The sequence below is a fragment of the Aegilops tauschii genome, chromosome 4 (assembly GCF_002575655.3).
Source record: "Aegilops tauschii subsp. strangulata cultivar AL8/78 chromosome 4, Aet v6.0, whole genome shotgun sequence".
Taxonomy (NCBI): domain Eukaryota; kingdom Viridiplantae; phylum Streptophyta; class Magnoliopsida; order Poales; family Poaceae; genus Aegilops; species Aegilops tauschii.
In genome coordinates, this window is record NC_053038.3 from 510,404,049 (window position 1) to 510,422,530 (window position 18,482).

Consider the following 18,482-nt stretch of genomic DNA (forward strand, 5'->3'; position numbering starts at 1 on the left):
AGCCCCACACCCCCTCTCTGCGTAGTTATGCAAGTGAGGCCGTGACGTATGTACGGTAAGATATGTGGAGGACTCCCTCGCGTCAGCTGATCTTCAGTATGTAAAGGGCATCTCCAAATCCGCCCATACAATCGGACACTTCAAACATATGTGGACACGTCCGAATGTGTCCGTGAGATATTTATTAATATTTAGGATTTCTCTTTTACACATAGTAAAAATAAAACAACTAGTCGGATTAGGTGGACGTGGGGGCATCTGTGTCCCATGTCTTGTTCTTCACTTGACATGAGCACATTTATGTTCCATGTCCTACTATTTCTCACTGGAGTCCGCCCTTCGGCTTTCGACGTCGTCGGTTCAGATGAGGTCGAGGATCGAGTAGGGCGGTCAGGGGCAGCTCGAGTGTAGGGTCGTGTAGGGGCGGCCGCCCAAGTAAATTTTTGTAACATAGGGCACCCCTACTGCTTTGGCCAGTGGCCGCCATGGGAGTCGAGAGATGCTCTCCTGTACGTTTCGGTCGGAGGTGATGTCGATCAAGAAGACGAGATGAAAAGAAAATGATTCGTTTTGTGTCTTGTGAGATGGGCCAGTTAGCTACCGAGTAAAGCCTAATAAAACAGACGAACCAACCTGTGGTTGGATGGTTAGAGGAACAGTGGTATTCCAGCCCACCAGGGTTCAAGTCCTGGTGCTCGCATTATTCCTGGATTTATTTCAGGATTTTCGATGATGCGCTTTCAGTGGGAGAACACGTTCCCGTCGACGACGAGGTGCCTACAGTGACTTCGTAAATCTCTCAAAAGTGCTTACAGGGGTAGAAAAAATGTGCGTGGGTGTGTTCATAGAGATGAGTGTATGCGTGTATGGATGAGCGTGTGTTAAAAAAAGCCTAATAAAACATAAGCCCATTATTTTATTCTTCTATACACAGCTTTCCGTTCCCAATTCTCTCTAATTTTCAATCCATCAAAAAACCTAGCATCAGGCGATCACGCTGGCCCGCCTCGCCGGCTTGCTGCGGCGCTGCCCAGCTCCAAGTCCAAGCAATGGCATCGTCCGCACGGACTACATCGCCACCGCCTCCGTCACGCACCCTGCTAGAAACTGCGAGCGAGCGGCCAATAGAAGCAGCAAGTTCGTTCGCTCTCCCCTAATCTTGTCCTTTTTGTCCTATCATTCTTTAATTTCGTATCACATTGGCCTAATTTTTGGAAGGTTACAATTGAAAATTAATTAATTAGGAAATTTGATGTTTTAGGGGTCTTATTCTTTTTTTCAGAGCTACTACTGTAAATTAGTCCCGACCACCAGTTTGGGATAATAAAGAATGAAAGATTTAACCAACGCGAGTCTAAGTTAGACTTTATATGATTTTTCTAATTGCGTTATATATATATATATATATATATATATATATATATATATATATATATATATATTTATTTATTTATTTATTTATTTATTTTTATATATTTATATTTATATTTATATTTCGGCTAGTTCTTAGAATGAAACTAGTTTGAATAATAAATTGTGTTGATTGTATTGCCTGAATGCATACCACTTGACTAATTAATTAGGTTGATTATCTTTTTTGATTGCATCATGGCTTCGATTTTTCCTTCCGTTCAAAGTCTGCCCCTCTCTCTCTCTATTGTGTTTAAAGTTTGCCCCTGGTAACTTCAAATCCTAGATCCACCACTTAGGACGGTCCGGCCTCGTCATTGTTGTTGTCCAGTGCAAATGACAGCGTTCCCGTCTGCCACCGACTGTGTCGCCTCCGCGTCCACTTCCGACGTGATCTCCTCGAACACGCTGTCATGCTCCGCCTCATTGACGCGGAGGTGCCACCGCTCGCATCGGATGGTGCCTGCACTGACTCGTACAACACCCCCATTCATCGATGAGGTCTTGGTTTTCCGCGAGCATGGAAGTGAGGGCCTGCTTGTTCGCCTGCTCGCCGGCGACCTGGCCCTCCGCGGGCTGGTGGTCCTCGTGGAGCGTTATGTTGTTGAAAATGATCCATTGGTTTTATAGTGATCCATTGACTAATTTTATAAGAGAACAAGCACTTCATCCGCGTTCCGTGACGAGTCGGTAATAGTCGCTATGGAGGAACAAATTGAGAATTCTGGAAGGGGAAAATCCTATGGAAGACAATGTTGACATCAACACGGTTGATAACAATGTTAGTGACCATAATCTCATATTTTATTCATCTGTTCCATAATCTGCTAGTATAAACCAGATACTTGTTTTTACTATGGATGTTTATGAACCAAGAATTAGGGTAATCTTAATAACAAGACAAGGGATATTTCATATATAATATGTGTATGAAATCATATTTCCATATTTATATTAAAGGCCTCCATGTGCTTTTTTCGCCCCAGAGACCCCCGAATTGACAATGTCTCAAACTAAGTTGCAAAGCCGCCGATGTTCTAGAATTACAGCACAAGCAGGAGGTTTTAGAGGGGTTATTAAAATGGTCCGGCCAAGGGCTTTGGTCTGAGAAAATGCTCATATTAGAATTGATAAACTCTACTCTAAACTATGCTACTTGGTCTGACTAACACCTGCCATCCATTTTCAAAAGAGTTGAAAACACCTAGAATGGTCTGAAAGAAGATTATCCTCTGCAGCTCTGCTAATTGAAAAGGAAAACACCATCCACAACATTTAGGAACCCCTCGTCGTCAGCCAAATTGTCTTCCTCCTCTTCCCCATCCACTACACAAACGTTCAGATCCCAGCAAAGACGACGACGTGGTCTCACTTCAATGTCCGTGGCATCATCTTTGTCCTCGTTGTTCTGTCGTCGCTTCACCCGTGGGGAGGAAGCGGAAGCCACAGACGCCGACTCACACAGGTCAGAGCTCAGCACCAGGATGACATCCTCCAGACCGACCACGTTGCCGTTGCATCCCCCCGCCATTGTTCCTCCTGCGATTGCATTCTTGATGAGTATTTCTGAATTGCTATCCAGTCGGTCGACTTCGTCTATCAGTATAACACGGTGAGGGTTCTCCTCGATCGCTTCGAACAGCCTCGCTCCAATGTCGCCGCCATTGTGCGGTGATCGCTGCCTCTTGATGGCGAGTTTGCCGGTGCGCGCGGGGATGTCGGTGCTACCCTGCAGGGCGGTGAATTTGGCGTAGGAGCCAAACACAAGCCTCGCGAGCTCCAGAGCAACCGCCATCTTGCCGCTACCGTCCCTTCCTCGGAAGAACAGACAGGTCGTTGCCTTGTTCCCCGCCCTCCGTCTCGTCACGCCGGATCGGCACCGGAGCACCGTGCTGGATATGCCGGGAACGATGTTTGCATGCCGCGGAACTCGCTGCTCAAGCGCGTCACACAGGATCCTGAGATTTTGCGCGGTGAGCTCCGTGAACTTCGGCCGGCTGCAAGCACCCTGCATGTGCATGTGTCACGGGTAATCAGATCGTCAGTTCACGACTTCATGCATGAGAGATACGGAGTATTACACACATATGTATCTATCTGAATGTGTTATGCGTACGTACGTTTGCTTGAAGACTCGTGCCGCAGTATGTTGTACTGGTGTATGTTGTACATTTGTGGCGGTGGAGCCACGGAGGCAGGATCGCCGTCGTTGCGTCTACCATCGTGCCGCATAAGAAAGCCGGCTGCCCTGATCCTGATTTTGCTTTGTTCGCTTGACATTCACTGCAAGAAAACAGGGATAATTAGTCTATTTCTCAGCCCATGAGAGATAGATAGATAAATCATTCGACTAATTAAGTACCATGCATGCGTCTACATTGGCCAAATGGCAGTCTATTGTTGCCTTGTTGCCAACTAGAATTACCTCTAGCTCAGACTAGGATAGTACTATCTCCATTCGAAGATACATGCCTTCATACAAAGGGTGCAATATAAACGTTTCAACTGTGAATATGAACATATAAAAATATATTAATAATGGTAAAGTAAAAATAGAACTAGCATAGAAATATATTTTCTTATCAACATACTACCTCCGTCCTGATTTATTGGTCTTCTTTGTATTTTATGTCAAAATTTGATCATAGATTTAACTGAAAAAATGTTAATGCATGTCATAAAAAAATTATATCGTTGAATTCATATTTGAACATAGTTTTCAATCATACCATTTTCTGTGACATGTATTAACATTTTATTAATTAAATCCATGGACAAAATTTGGCACAAAATACTAAGGGGGGCAATAAACCAGGACGGAGGTAGCACATGTATACAATGTTACAGCCAAAGATACATAGGCCATGTCAGTATCTAAAACAAGAACAATTTTGTGAATAGAGTGAATAATCTTTGACAAGGGAAATAATTTCTATTATTATGTAAGTGGACTAGTGCGAATTATTTCGGCAAAAAACTAGTGCAAATTAACTATAGGAGAAAACTACGGAGAATAACTAAAGCCATAGAAACGTTCTTCCTCGACGTTTTTTAATTTGCCGGCTAGGCAACTAGTATTTCATCATCAAAACCGTTACTATAATGCCATCAACACAAACAAAGTGTTAGAGAACTATTATTTTAATTTGCTAGTCTTGTTTATTTTCTTAAGCACGCGTCCATGTACCATGAGATAAGGAGAGTGTTAGCAGTATAACAGAGAGTTGAGGAACCACCTGCGAAGTGAAAATGACGAAGGTGGTGGGAGGATCGAGGAGGATAATTGTCAAAGTTAGGGTGAGGACGAGGTGCCCGTGGGACATACTCCCTCCGTTCCATAATGTAGTGCCTATAGATTTTCTAAAAAGTCAAACTTTGCAAATTTTGACCAAGTTTGTAGAGAAAAATATTTATATCTACAGTAGCAAAAATATATGATGTGAAACTACATCTTATAATGAATCTAGTGATATATGTTTCGCACTCTAAATGTAAATATTTTTCTTTACAAACTTGGTTAAAGTTTGTGAGGTTTGACTTTTCAAATAATTTATAGGCACTACATTATGGAATGGAGGGGGTATAACAAATTAACAAGCCCAAGGCGATGATTACACTGTTGTGTTGGGGAAGAGATTGGTGCTTGCAATAGCAAGGTGGGGAGAACAGAAATACTAATAGGGTCGTCCAACCGTTTAAGGAATATAGAGATTTACTAGAAAAGCACCACACCGCTGATGTACAAACCTGATGCACGTCCCGAACCTAGTACTCCCTCCGTTCCTAAATACTTGTCTTTCTAGGCATTTCAAATGAATATCACATACAAATGTATGCAGACATATTTTAGAGTGTAGATTCACTCATTTTATTCCGTATGTAGTCACTTGTTGAAATGCCTAGAAAGACAAGTATTTAGAAACGGAGGGAGTAACTTAAACGCCAATCATAAACGTGCATGCATGCATGCGACACTCTGGATGTTGTAGTAAAGTACCTTCCGCCCGGGACGACGTCGGCGACGACCGGCGTGTGAGGTTCCGGGACGGTCTGAAGAGAAAGAGATGCTTGTCCACCAGCCCTAGCCTTCATGGGAACCGGACTGGGAGAAGGCGTGACGTCGGAACTTGCCCTATTTAACTGCTCTGACGAGACGACGCTGGCTCTGACCTGGGAGCTCGACAAGCCGGCCGAGCGCATGACGCGGTCGACGCTCGGGTCGTCGAGGAGGGAGATTACGAGCTGCTCGAGCTCGACCTTACCGCCCGTGCGCCCCCGATGCGCCTGCGCCTGCGCCCGCTTCAGCGCGGCCACGAACGCGTTCGACGGCGCCGGCTCGACGCGGTCAGCGTCGTGGGCGACGGCGGACGCTGCCCTGACTCCTTTGGCCAAGGGGAGGCGGCCGAGCGCCACGCCTAGGCAGAGGTCGAGCGCGCTGTGCTGCAGCAGGTGGGACTGGGACCTGGCGCAGGCGGCGCGGAGGATGCCTGCCGTTGCCGGGGACGCCAAGAGCATGGCGCTAGCGATGTGGAGCGGGGTCACCTGCGCATGGCCCCGCCGCCCCGCCAAGCTCACCGCCTGCTGCACCACGGCTGCCGCCGACTCCCCCAGCGCGTGCGCTTGCCTGCCGGCGAGCCTGAGCCACATATTTGAACGATCGTCCTACGCTGCCCTTTTTTGTTGTTGTTTTGCGACAGTCCTACGCTACCTAGCTGCTACTGCTACTCTTCGGGTGTAGCCAGACAGACGTGACGCACGCAGAGATTTAAGTGCGTGCGTGCGTCCTTGTGCGCCCCTACCCCCTACTCTGCGCAGCTATGCAAGTGAGGCCGTGATCGAATTATGCGGTTGTCGTGATGGACTACTTGGGCTACGTACGTACGGTAGATATGTCGAGTACCCCGTCCCGTCAGCCGATCGTCACTATGTAAGGGCATCTAGGGCATGTACAATGGTGATTTCTTATGAGTGCCACGTAGGATAATTAAATGATGAGGTGGAGAAAAGAGAACTTTTAAAAGAGATGATCTCTTAGCACATATGTCTCACCACATTTTTAGGAATAGCTAGTTATTGAAGATAAGGCTAAGAGATGACCTATTGTAGACATTTTTTCTTGTCATCTCTAAATTACATGCAAGATTTAAGATAAGACTATCTTATCAATCATTGTACATGCCCTAAGGCCCCATCTCCAACGCCATGCATCAAATTAGACACGTCAAACGTCCATGGACACTTCGAACTTGTCCACGAATAGCCGAAATGTTTAGGATATCTTTCACAAAGTAAAAATAAAAACGACCCTAGCAGTCTTGGTCGGACGTGGGCACGTCCGTGTCCCATGTCTTGCTCTTCGCCGGATGTGGGGCAGGTCCATGTTTTTACGTTCTACTCTTCCACGCCGGAGTCGGATGCCTGGCCGTCGATGTCGCCGGTGGAGGTGAGGTGAGGCTAACACTCGAGCAGGATAGTCCGGCCTCGTTGTTGTGAGCAGGCGCAAACGACGCAGAGCTGTCGGCGTTGGCAGCGTTCCCTTCCGCCACCGCATGTGCCGTCCATGCCTACGCCTCCACCACGATCTCCTCGAACAAGCGGCTGCGCTCCGCCTCAATTACGTGGAGCTGACATCACTTGTGGTGGATGGTGCGAGCGCTCTGCACTGACTCGTACGTCGCCCGCTGTTCATCGATGAAGCCTCGGTTCTCCGCGAGCATGGTCGCCATGGCCTGCTCGTTCACCTGCTCATCCACGATCTGGTAACCCGCGAGCCGGTGGTACTCGAGAAGCGAGAGGCTACACCGCTACTCCTCCCGCAGCATCCGAAACGCGGAGACAGGCGGCGCCTGCTCATCCGCCTACTCCTCCTCCCGCACGTCCTTCATGAATGTGGCGCGGAGAGTGGTGTGTTGGTTGGAGCGGAACGAGCGAGAGGGGGCTCGTGTGGGCCGGGGGTGTCGAATGCCCGCAAACCTCCTACTAGTTTGCTTCCGGTTTGGTGGGATTCAGACATGTGGATCAGCGATGAACATTAGATGCACGACATTACATGACACAAAGTATCTAAGCCGCGCTGTCCGGATGTTTGCGGGGTTTTTTATGGACGACATTGAACATTGAAGATGCCCTAATATATACTCCCTCCGTTCGGAATTACTTGTCTCGGAAATGGATGTATCGAGAACTAAAATACGTCTAGATACATCCATTTCTGTGACAAGTAATTCCGATAGGAGGGAGTACCCCGCAAATCTTTTGTCGTCACTGTGCCCTCTGGCACAAGATCGATGGTACAACATCCCTCATTTATTTACATGCAATGCAATCATGGCAGAAAGACGTATTAATGGTGGACACGACCAACTGATTATTGCCGAACATGGGAAGGACACCAACTATTAATTTCCTAGACTTCCTAGACTAGTACTCTCTTCGTTTCTTTTTACTCCGCATATAAGATTTTGTTAAAGTCAAACTACACACAGTTTAACCAAATTTATATAAAAATATATAAACATCTACAATACTAAAACTATATAGTATGAAAATACGTTTCATGGTGCATCTGATAGTATTGATTTCATATTGTGAATATTAAATTTTTTAATATAAAGTTAGTAAAACTCTATAAAACTTGACTTTGACCAAACCTTATATGCGGACTACAAAGAAACAGAGGCAGTACTGCACTATATACTCCTTCCGTTCCATCCAACGTTCGATCAGCGAGTAAGACACAAGCGCATTTCGAGAATCAATTTGACCAATAAAATGTGGGCTATGTGCGACAAAAGTAGTATTGTCAAATTTGTATTTGATTTTTTTAAATGGTCGAACTTTGGTGTCCGATGTCTTGGTCAAGGTGTTCTTGCCCGGGTTCCTTTACAATGTTATGTTCCATGTGTCTCTGTTGATAGTGTCTCCTGAGCCACTTCTGCGGTCGTGGGGTTCTATGCTTCAGGATTTGTCCATATGCGGTCATGTTTGTAACGGTTTTTACCTGCTTTTCATTAATTGACCTAGAAATTCTTCTTAACGGTGCTCCCTTATTCAATCTATGTTTAATAAACCTTACATTATTGGAAATCATTCATGTTTGCTTAGTTGATGCCACAGTGGATACATGACTTACAAAACTGGGTTATGTTTCTTATTTTGAAAGGTAAACTGGGTTATATCAACCTAGGTTTCACGTTCCCTACTCTGTTTGTAAGAATACTAGGAATAACCTATTTGCATTTTGAGATATGATGGATATAAACCCATCGTATTTATGGATTTTCCTCTTTTCATTTTTTTATCTATTTTCCACAGTTCATAATGTTTTGTTTTCTGTCTCATTTTCTGGACCAGGTTTAATTGACATGCATATAGTATCAATTTTTTCATCTAAACCCAGTTGTGACCGAACTGTGCATTTGCTTGTAGACTGTTTGGTTGATCTCAACAATTTCCTCCCTACCCTAAATCTGAGGCTATTGTTGAGGAGGCAGTAAAAGGCGTAATAAAAGCAAGCGGAATAATCTTCGCTGAATATGTTAAATTATTTCCTTTGCTTTTTATATTTCATCACTGGGGAGCAGCTTGTGACGCCCGGGTAATCAAGCTACAGTAACCCTCTGGTATGATGCCACGTCACCACGATTACTGTTGCTAATCTCGTGTTAGTTCAGAACCGATCCAAATTCAAATTTGAATTAAAGTCAAACAATAAAAGTTTTCAATTCTCAAAACTAAAATGTTCTTATTGTGAAAATTAAATCATCGATAGTATTGGTGGAGAAACAACATTTTTATAAAATAATTAATTACTCTAACGTGATTAGAACTGCAGCAAAACAATTAAGTGAATACCTTTTTCGATTAATAAAATTCTAAACTAATTTATTTCGGGGTAAAACATTTATGGCAGTGGGTGGTTCTCAAACATCAATTTAGGAGTTGTTATCATTTTTTTCTAAGCTAAAAACAATGTGTATCTAAAATAAAACAGAACAGAAAAATAAAAAAAAAGAAGAAAAGGAAAAAAAAAAGGAAAAGACACACCCCCCCCCCCCCCCCGCTGGGCCTCGGCCCAGCTGGCCTCTGGGCCACCAGGCCAACCCACCTGGCCGGCCCATCCCCGCACCCCCACTAGTAGAAAAGGGGGCTTTTGTCCCGGTTGGTAAGGGCCTTTAGTCCCGGTTTTTCAACCGGGACTAAAGGGTCGTTACTAACGCCTCCCCCCTTTAGTCCCGGTTCTTACACGAACCAGGACTAAAGGCCGCGGCCACATGGAGCTCCACCTTTAGTCCCGGTTTTTTTTTTTCAAATTTCTGAATTATTTTAACCTCTAATCTCTAATCACCACCCCTCATCACTGCTCAATTTATCCTCTAATCTCTAATCACCCCTCATCATTCCAAATCATCTAACTTCCCAGACGGTCACCCATCCTCTCACTACTCCAGCCTGAGCACGCTTAACTTCCGGGTTCTATTCTCCCTCGTTTCCAAGCCTGCACATGTTGTTTTCCTGACAATAGTAAGATGTCAATCCTATTAACCCTCAGGATTTAGCTTGAGCATGAAGTGACACATTTCACTGTTTGAGTTTGAAACTATTGTTTTAAAAAACAATAATTATTTAGTAACACTAATATTTCTAGAATAATTAGTTTGACCATTGTTTGACCACAGTTTGACCAGATTTGACCAAAATTCAAAAAAACTGAAATAATTATTTAGTAACACTAATATTCTAGAATAATTAGTTTGACCATTGTTTGACCACAGTTTGAATTTTTTTGCATTTTTTTGCCTCTCCAGATCTTAAAAGCCCCGTAATTTTTTTCTGTTAGGTTTTTGAGGATTTTGAACTGTTAAATTCGGATGTAACTTTTCGAGTAGATGATTTTTCATATAAAAAACTTTTTCATCCGAGTTCGTATGCAAAAGTTATGCCCATTTTAAGAAATTCCAGAGAGATTTTGCAAATAAAGTCGAAATTCATATTTGTTAATTTTCCCAACAACTAGACCACATATCACATGGAAAACTTATTTTATTTTATTTTTTTGCCATTTCCATCATTTTCTTTTGTTTTTTCTAAAACTGAAAAGGCGGTCCGGGGGGGTAGAGTTTGAAAATGGGACCTTTAGTACCGGTTCGTGCCATGAACCGATACTAATGCCTCAAAGCCCATTAGTACCGGTTGGTGCCACCAACCGGGACTAATGGGCATCGCACCCTTTAATCCCGGTTCGTGGCACCAACCGGGACTAAAGGGCCCAGGTGAACCAGGACTAATGCCTTAGCCGCACGAACCGGGACGAATGCTCACATTAGTCCCGGTTCGTGACTGAACCGGGACTAATGTGAATACTGCCCTAGGACCAAAGCTCTGTTTTCTACTAGTGGCCATAACCTCCCCCACCCCCCACTCACCCGCCGACACCCCCACACCCCCCCTCCGAAATATCTTCCCCCCTCTCTCTCCCGATTGGATAGGGATCGAGAGGAGGAGGCCGCCGACGCCGCCTGGTGCCGCCTCGCCGCGACGCCGCCGCCTTCACCTCGTCGCCTACCCCGCCGGTCTGCCTCCCGCTCCGCCGCGTCGTCCCCGTCGACCACCCCGGCCCCCACTGCCCCGTCCATACTCCCCGCCGTGAGCCGCGCCCCTCCTCTCCTTCCCCTGTTCCTGCTCGCCATCCCCCGCCCGCGATCACCGCGTCGTGGCCATGACCGTCCGTGTCCGAGCTTCGGCCACCGCGTCGTCCATCCCCGCCATCGACTCTGGCCGTCCCCGGCCAAGCCACCGCCACCAGTCGACGTGCGGCAACGTCTGCGTCCGACCCGCACTCGCTGTGCCGCTCGAGGCTGCGCCCGCACCGGTGCCTCGCTAGTGCCTAGCGCCCGTGGCGACCGCGCCCTTCTCTGCACGCGCCCGCCTACTCTCCCTCCCGTTCGCCGCTGTCCGCTCGTCGCCAGCCCCCCCCCCCCCCCGCGCTTCGCCCAGCCGAGCCCGCAGCCACCCCCCTCCGTTGACGCCCCATCTCCGGCCGCTGCGGCCTGGGTCTCCCCTGACCAGCGCTGTGGCCGCCGGCGCCCTGCTGCGCTGGGTCATGGCCTTTGCCCGTTAGCGGGCGCCCGCAGCGCCCATGCACCCGTAGCGCCCGCACCCGCTGGACCAAACCCACATAGGCCTCTGGGCCACTGCCAAGCGGGGCCCACTGCCCAGAACATTTTTAATAAAAAAAGAATTAAAAAATATAATAACAATAATAAAAATATTAATTAATTAATTAATTAATTAAAGAATTAATTAACTTAATTAATCATAATTAGTATAACCTAATCACTAGTTAACTTAATTAAACCCTGTTTAGCATAATCTGTCAATGACACGGGGGCCCCACCCCTGTTGACCAGTCAAACATTGACTGGTCTGTTGGGGAACGTAGTAATTTCAAAAAAATTCCAACGCACACGCAAGATCATGGTGATGCATAGCAACAAGAGGGGAGAGTGTTGTCCACGTACCCTCGTAGACCGAAAGCGGAAGCGTTAACACAACGCGGTTGATGTAGTCGTACGTCTTCACGATCCGACCGATCAAGTACCGAACGCACGGCACCTCCGAGTTCAGCACACGTTCAGCTCGATGACGTCCCTCGAACTCCGATCCAGCCGAGTGTTGAGGGAGAGTTTCGTCAGCACGACAGCGTGGTGACGATGATGATGTTCTACCGACGCAGGGCTTCGCCTAAACTCCGCTACGATATTATCGAGGTGTAATATGGTGGACGGGGGCACCGCACACGGCTAAGAGATCAATGATCAATTGTTGTGTCTATGGGGTGCCCACTTGCCCCCGTATATAAAGGAGCAAGGGGGAGGCCGCGGCCAAGGGAGGAGGCGCGCCAAGGGGGGAGTCCTACTCCCACCGGGAGTAGGACTCCTCCTTTCCTTGTTGGAGTAGGAAAAGGGAAGGGAGAAGGAGAAAGAAGGAAGGGGGTGCCCCCCCTCCCTAGTCCAATTCGGACTAGTCCATGGGGAGGGGTGCGGCCTCCCTTTGGGGCCTTTCTCTGCTTTCCCGTATGGCCCATTAAGGCCCAATACGAATTCCCGTAACTCTCCGGTACTCCGAAAAATACCCGAATCACTCGGAACCTTTCCGAAGTCCGAATATAGTCGTTCAATATATCGATCTTTACGTCTCGGCCATTTCGAGACTCCTCGTCAAGTCCCTGATCTCATCCGGGACTCCGAACTCCTTCGGTACATCAAGACATATAAACTCATAATATAACTGTCATCGTAACGTTAAGCGTGCGGACCCTACGGGTTCGAGAACTATGTAGACATGACCGAGACACCTCTCCGGTCAATAACCAATAGCGGAACCTGGATGCTCATATCGGCTCCCACATATTCTACGAAGATCTTTATTGGTCAAACCGCATAACAACATACGTTGTTCCCTTTGTCATCGGTATGTTACTTGCCCGAGATTCGATCGTCGGTATCTCGATACCTAGTTCAATCTCGTTACCGGCAAGTCTCTTTACTCGTTCCGTAATACATCATCCCGCAACTAACTCATTAGTCACAATGCTTGCAAGGCTTATAGTGATGTGCATTACCGAGTGGGCCCAGAGATACCTCTCCGACAATCGGAGTGACAAATCCTAATCTCGAAATACGCCAACCCAACAAGTACCTTCGGAGACACCTGTAGAGCACCTTTATAATCACCCAGTTACGTTGTGACGTTTGGTAGCACACAAAGTGTTCCTCCGGTAAACGGGAGTTGCATAATCTCATAGTCATAGGAACATGTATAAGTCATGAAGAAAGAAATAGCAACATACTGAACGATCTAGTGCTAAGCTAACGGAATGGGTCAAGTCAATCACGTCATTCTCCTAATGAGGTGATCCCGTTAATCAAATGACAACTCATGTCTATGGCTAGGAAACATAACCATCTTTGATTAACGAGCTAGTCAAGTAGAGACATACTAGTGACACTCTGTTTGTTTATGTATTCACACATGTATTATGTTTCCAGTTAATACAATTCTAGCATGAATAATAAACATTTATCATGATATAAGGAAATAAATAATAACTTTATTATTGCCTCTAGGGCATATTTCCTTCAGTCTCCCACTTGCACTAGAGTCAATAATCTAGTTCACATCGCCATGTGATTTAACATCAATAGTTCACATCACCATGTGATTAACACCCATAGTCCACATCGTCATGTGACCAACACCCAAAGGGTTTACTAGAGTCAATAATCTAGTTCACATCGCTATGTGATTAACACCCAAAGAGTACTAAGGTGTGATAATGTTTTGCTTGTGAGATAATTTTAGTCAACGGGCCTGTCACATTCAGATCCGTAAGTATTTTGCAAATTTCTATGTCTACAATGCTCTGCACGTAGCTACTCTAGCTAATTGCTCCCACTTTCAATATGTATCTAGACCAAGACTAAGAGTCATCTAGATTAGTGTCAAAACTTGCATCGACGTAACCCTTTACGACGAACCTTTTGTCACTTCCATAATCGAGAAACATATCCTTATTCCACTAAGGATAATTTTGACCGTTGTCTAGTGATCTACTCCTAGATCACTATTGTACTCCCTTGCCAAAATCAATGTAGGGCATACAATAGATCTGGTACACAGCATGGCATACTTTATAGAACCTATGGCCAAGGCATAGGGAATGACTTTCATTTTCTTTCTATCTTCTGCCGTGGTCGGGCTTTGAGTCTTACTCAATTTCACACCTTGTAACACAGGCAAGAACTCTTTCTTTGACTGTTCTACTTTGAACTACTTCAAAATCTTGTTAAGGTATGTACTCATTGAAAAAACTTATCAAGCGTCTTGATCTATCTCTATAGATCTTGATGCTCAATATGTAAGCAGCTTCACCGAGGTCTTTCTTTGAAAAACTCCTTTCAAACACTCCTTTATGCTTTGCAGAATAATTCTACATTATTTCCGATCAACAATATGTCATTCACATATACTTATCAGAAATGTTGTAGTGCTCCCACTCACTTTCTTGTAAATACAGGCTTCACCACAAGTCTGTATAAAACTATATCCTTTGATCAACTTATCAAAGCGTATATTCCAACTCCGAGATGCTTGCACCAGTCCATAGATGGATCGCTGGAGCTTGCATATTTTGTTAGCACCTTTAGGATTGACAAAACCTTCTGGTTGCATCATATACAACTCTTCTTTACTAAATCCATTAAGGAATGCAGTTTTGTTTATCCATTTGCCAGATTTCATAAAATGCGGCAATTGCTAACATGATTCGGATAGACTTAAGCATAGATACGAGTGAGAAACTCTCATCGTAGTCAACACCTTAAATTTGTCGAAAACCTTTTGCGACAATTCTAGCTTTGTAGATAGTAACACTACTATCAGCGTCCGTCTTCCTCTTGAAGATCCATTTATTTTTATGGCTCGCCGATCATTGGGCAAGTCAATCAAAGTCCATACTTTGTTCTCATACATGGATCCCATCTCAGATTTCATGGCCTCAAGCCATTTTGCGGAATCTGGGCTCACCATCGCTTCTTCATAGTTCGTAGGTTCGTCATGGTCTAGTAACATAACCTCCAGAACAGGATTACCGTACCACTCTGGTGCGGATCTTACTCTGGTTGACCTAAGAGGTTCAGTAACAACTTGATCTGAAGTTTCATGATCATCATCATTAACTTCCTCACTAATTGGTGTAGGAGTCACAGGAACAGATTTCGGTGATGAACTACTTTCCAATAAGGGAGCAGGTACAGTTACCTCATCAAGTTCTACTTTCCTCCCACTCACTTCTTTCGAGAGAAACTTCTTCTCTAGAAAGGATCCATTCTTAGCAACGAATGTCTTGCCTTCGGATCTGTGATAGAAGGTGTACCCAATTGTCTCCTTTGGGTATCCCATGAAGACACATTTCTCCGATTTGGGTTTGAGCTTATCATGATGAAACCTTTTCTTATAAGCATCGCAACCCCAAACTTTAAGAAACGACAACTTTGGTTTCTTGCCAAACCATAGTTCATACGGTGTCGTCTCAAACGGATTTAGATGGTGCCCCTTTTTTTTACGTGAATGCAGCTGTCTCTAATGCATAACCCCAAAACTATAGTGGTAAATCGGTAAGAAACATCATAGATTGCACTATATCCAATAAAGTACGGTTATGACGTTCGGACACACCATTATGCTGTGGTGTTCCAGGTGGCACGAATTTGTGAAACTATTCCACATTGTTTTAATTGAAGACCAAACTCGTAACTCAAATATTTGTCTCCGCGATCAGATCGTAGAAACCTTATTTTCTTGTCACGATGATTTTCCACTTCACTCTGAAATTCTTTGAACTTTTCAAATGCTTCAGACTTATGTTTCATCAAGTAGATATACCAATATCTGCTCAAATCATCTGTGAAGGTCAGAAAATAATGATACCCGCCGCGAGCCTCAACACTCATCGGATCGCATACATCAGTATGTATTATTTCCAATAAATCTGTTGCTCTCTCCATAGTTCCGGAGAACGGCGTTTTAGTCATCTTGCCCATGAGGCACGGTTCGCAAGCATCAAGTGATTAATAATCAAGTGATTCCAAAATCCCATCAGTATGGTGTTTCTTCATGCGCTTTACACCAATATGACCTAAACGGCAGTGCCACAAATAAGTTGCACTATCATTATTAACTTTGCATCTTTTGGCTTCATTATTATGAATATGTGTATCACTACGATCGAGATCCAACAAACCATTTTCATTGGGTGTATGACCATAGAAGGTATTATTCATGTAAACAGAACAACAATTATTCTCTAATTTAAATGAATAACCGTATTGCAACAAACATGATCAAATCATATTCATGCTCAACGCAAACACCAAATAACACTTATTTAGGTTCAACACTAATCCCGAAAGTATAGGGAGTGTGCGATGATGATCATATCAATCTTGGAACCACTTCCAACACACATCGTCACTTCACCCTTAACTAGTCTCTGTTCATTCTGCAACTCCTGTTTCGAGTTACTACTCTTAGTAACTGAACCAGTATCAAATACCGAGGGGTTGCTACGAACACTAGTAAAATACACATCAATAATCTGTATATCAAATATACCTTTGTTCACTTTGCCATCCTTCTTATCCACCAAATAGTTGGGGTAGTTCCGCTTCCAGTGACCAGTCCCTTTTGCAGTAGAAGCACTTAGTCTCAGGCTAGGACCAGATTTGGGCTTCTTCACTTGAGCATCAACTTGCTTGCTGTTCTTCTTGAAGTTCCCCTTCTATCCCTTTGCCCTTTTCTTGAAACTAGTGGTCTCGTCAACCATCAACACTTGATGTTTTTCTTGATTTCTACCTTCGTCGATTTCAGCATCACGAAGAGCTCGGGAATTACTTTCGTCATCCCTTGCATACTATAGTTCATCACGAAGTTCTACTAACTTGGTGATGGTGACTAGAGAATTCTGTCAATCACTATTTTATCTGGAAGATTAACTCCCACTTGATTCAAGCGATTGTAGTACCCAGACAATCTGAGCACATGCTCACTGCTTGAGCTATTCTCCTCCATCTTTTAGCTATAGAACTTGTTGGAGACTTCATATCTCTCAACTCGGGTATTTGCTTGAAATATTAACTTCAACTCCTGGAACATCTCATATGGTCCATGACGTTCAAAACGTCTTTGAAGTCCCGATTCTAAACCGTTAAGCATGGTGCACTAAACTATCAAGTAGTCATCATATTGAGCTAGCCAAACGTTCATAACGTCTGCATCTGCTCCTGCAATTGGTCTGTCACCTAGCGGTGCATCAAGGACATAATTCTTCTGTGCAGCAATGAGGATAATCCTCAGATCACGGATCCAATCCGCATCTTTGCTACTAACATCTTTCAACATAATTTTCTCTAGGAACATATCAAAAATAAACACAGGGAAGCAACAACGCGAGCTATTGATCTACAACATAATTTGCAAAAAATACTATCAGGACTAAGTTCATGATAAATTTAAGTTCAATTAATCATATTACTTAAGAACTCCCACTTAGATAGACATCCCTCTAATCCTCTAAGTGACTACGTGATCCAAATCAACTAAACCATGTCCGATCATCACGTGAGATGGAGTAGTTTCAATGGTGAACATCACTATGTTGATCATATCTACTATATGATTCACGCTCGACCTTTCGGTCTCCGTGTTTCGAGGCCATATCTGCATATGCTAGGCTCGTCAAGTTTAACCTGAGTATTCCGCGTGTGCAACTGTTTTGCACCCGTTGTATTTGAACGTAGAGCCTATCACACCCGATCATCACGTGGTGTCTCAGCACGAAGAACTTTCGCAACGGTGCATACTCAGGGAGAACACTTTTATCTTGAAATTTTAGTGAGAGAACATCTTATAATGCTACCGTCAATCAAAGCAAGATAAGATGCATAAAAGATAAACATCACATGCAATCAATATCAGTGATATGATATGGCCATCATCATCTTGTGCTTGTGATCTCCATCTCCGAAGCACCGTCATGATCACCATCGTCACCGGCTCGACACCTTGATCTCCATCGTAGCATCGTTGTCGTCCCGCCAACTATTTCTTTTACGACTATCGCTACCGCTTAGTGATAAAGTAAAACAATTACATGGCGATTGCATTGCATACAATAAAGCGACAACCATATGGCTCCTGCCAGTTGCCGATAACTCGGTTACAAAACATGATCATCTCATACAATAAAATTCAGCATCATGTCTTGACCATATCACATCACAACATGCCCTGCAAAAACAAGTTAGACGTCCTCTACTTTGTTGTTGCAAGTTTTACGTGGCTGCTATGGGCTTAGCAAGAACTGTTCTTACCTACGCATCAAAACCACAACGATAGTTTGTCAAGTTGGTGCTGTTTTAACCTTCGCAAGGACCGGGCGTAGCCACACTCGGTTCAACTAAAGTGAGAGAGACAGACACCCGCCGGTCACCTTTAAGCAACGAGTGCTCGTA

General features: G+C 44.6%; 1 protein-coding gene across 1 annotated transcript; it reads right to left on the reverse strand.

The window, feature by feature from the left end:
• Window positions 1–2,653: 2,653 nt before the first annotated feature.
• LOC141022038 (protein SMAX1-LIKE 3-like) lies at window positions 2,654–6,057 on the reverse strand. The gene is made up of 3 exons (XM_073497917.1): window positions 5,408–6,057; window positions 3,531–3,693; window positions 2,654–3,418 (listed from the first exon to the last, which is right to left on the reverse strand). The coding sequence occupies exons 1-3, from the start codon at window positions 6,055–6,057 to the stop codon at window positions 2,654–2,656; spliced, it is 1,578 nt and encodes a 525-aa protein (XP_073354018.1).
• Between the last annotated feature and the right edge of the window lie 12,425 nt (window positions 6,058–18,482).

What these genes read in the sequence shown, in the direction of transcription:
- LOC141022038 (XM_073497917.1), bottom strand. Translation starts at nt 6,057, where the DNA reads ATGTGGCTCAGGCTCGCCGGCAGGCAAGCGCACGCGCTGGGGGAGTCG. An exon ending in GACGTCGTCCCGGGCGGAAG is followed by an intron (nt 3,694 to 5,407) that starts GTACTTTACTAC and finishes GTTTTCTTGCAG; the next exon opens with TGAATGTCAAGCGAACAAAG. An exon ending in GCACGAGTCTTCAAGCAAAC is followed by an intron (nt 3,419 to 3,530) that starts GTACGTACGCAT and finishes ATGCACATGCAG; the next exon opens with GGTGCTTGCAGCCGGCCGAA.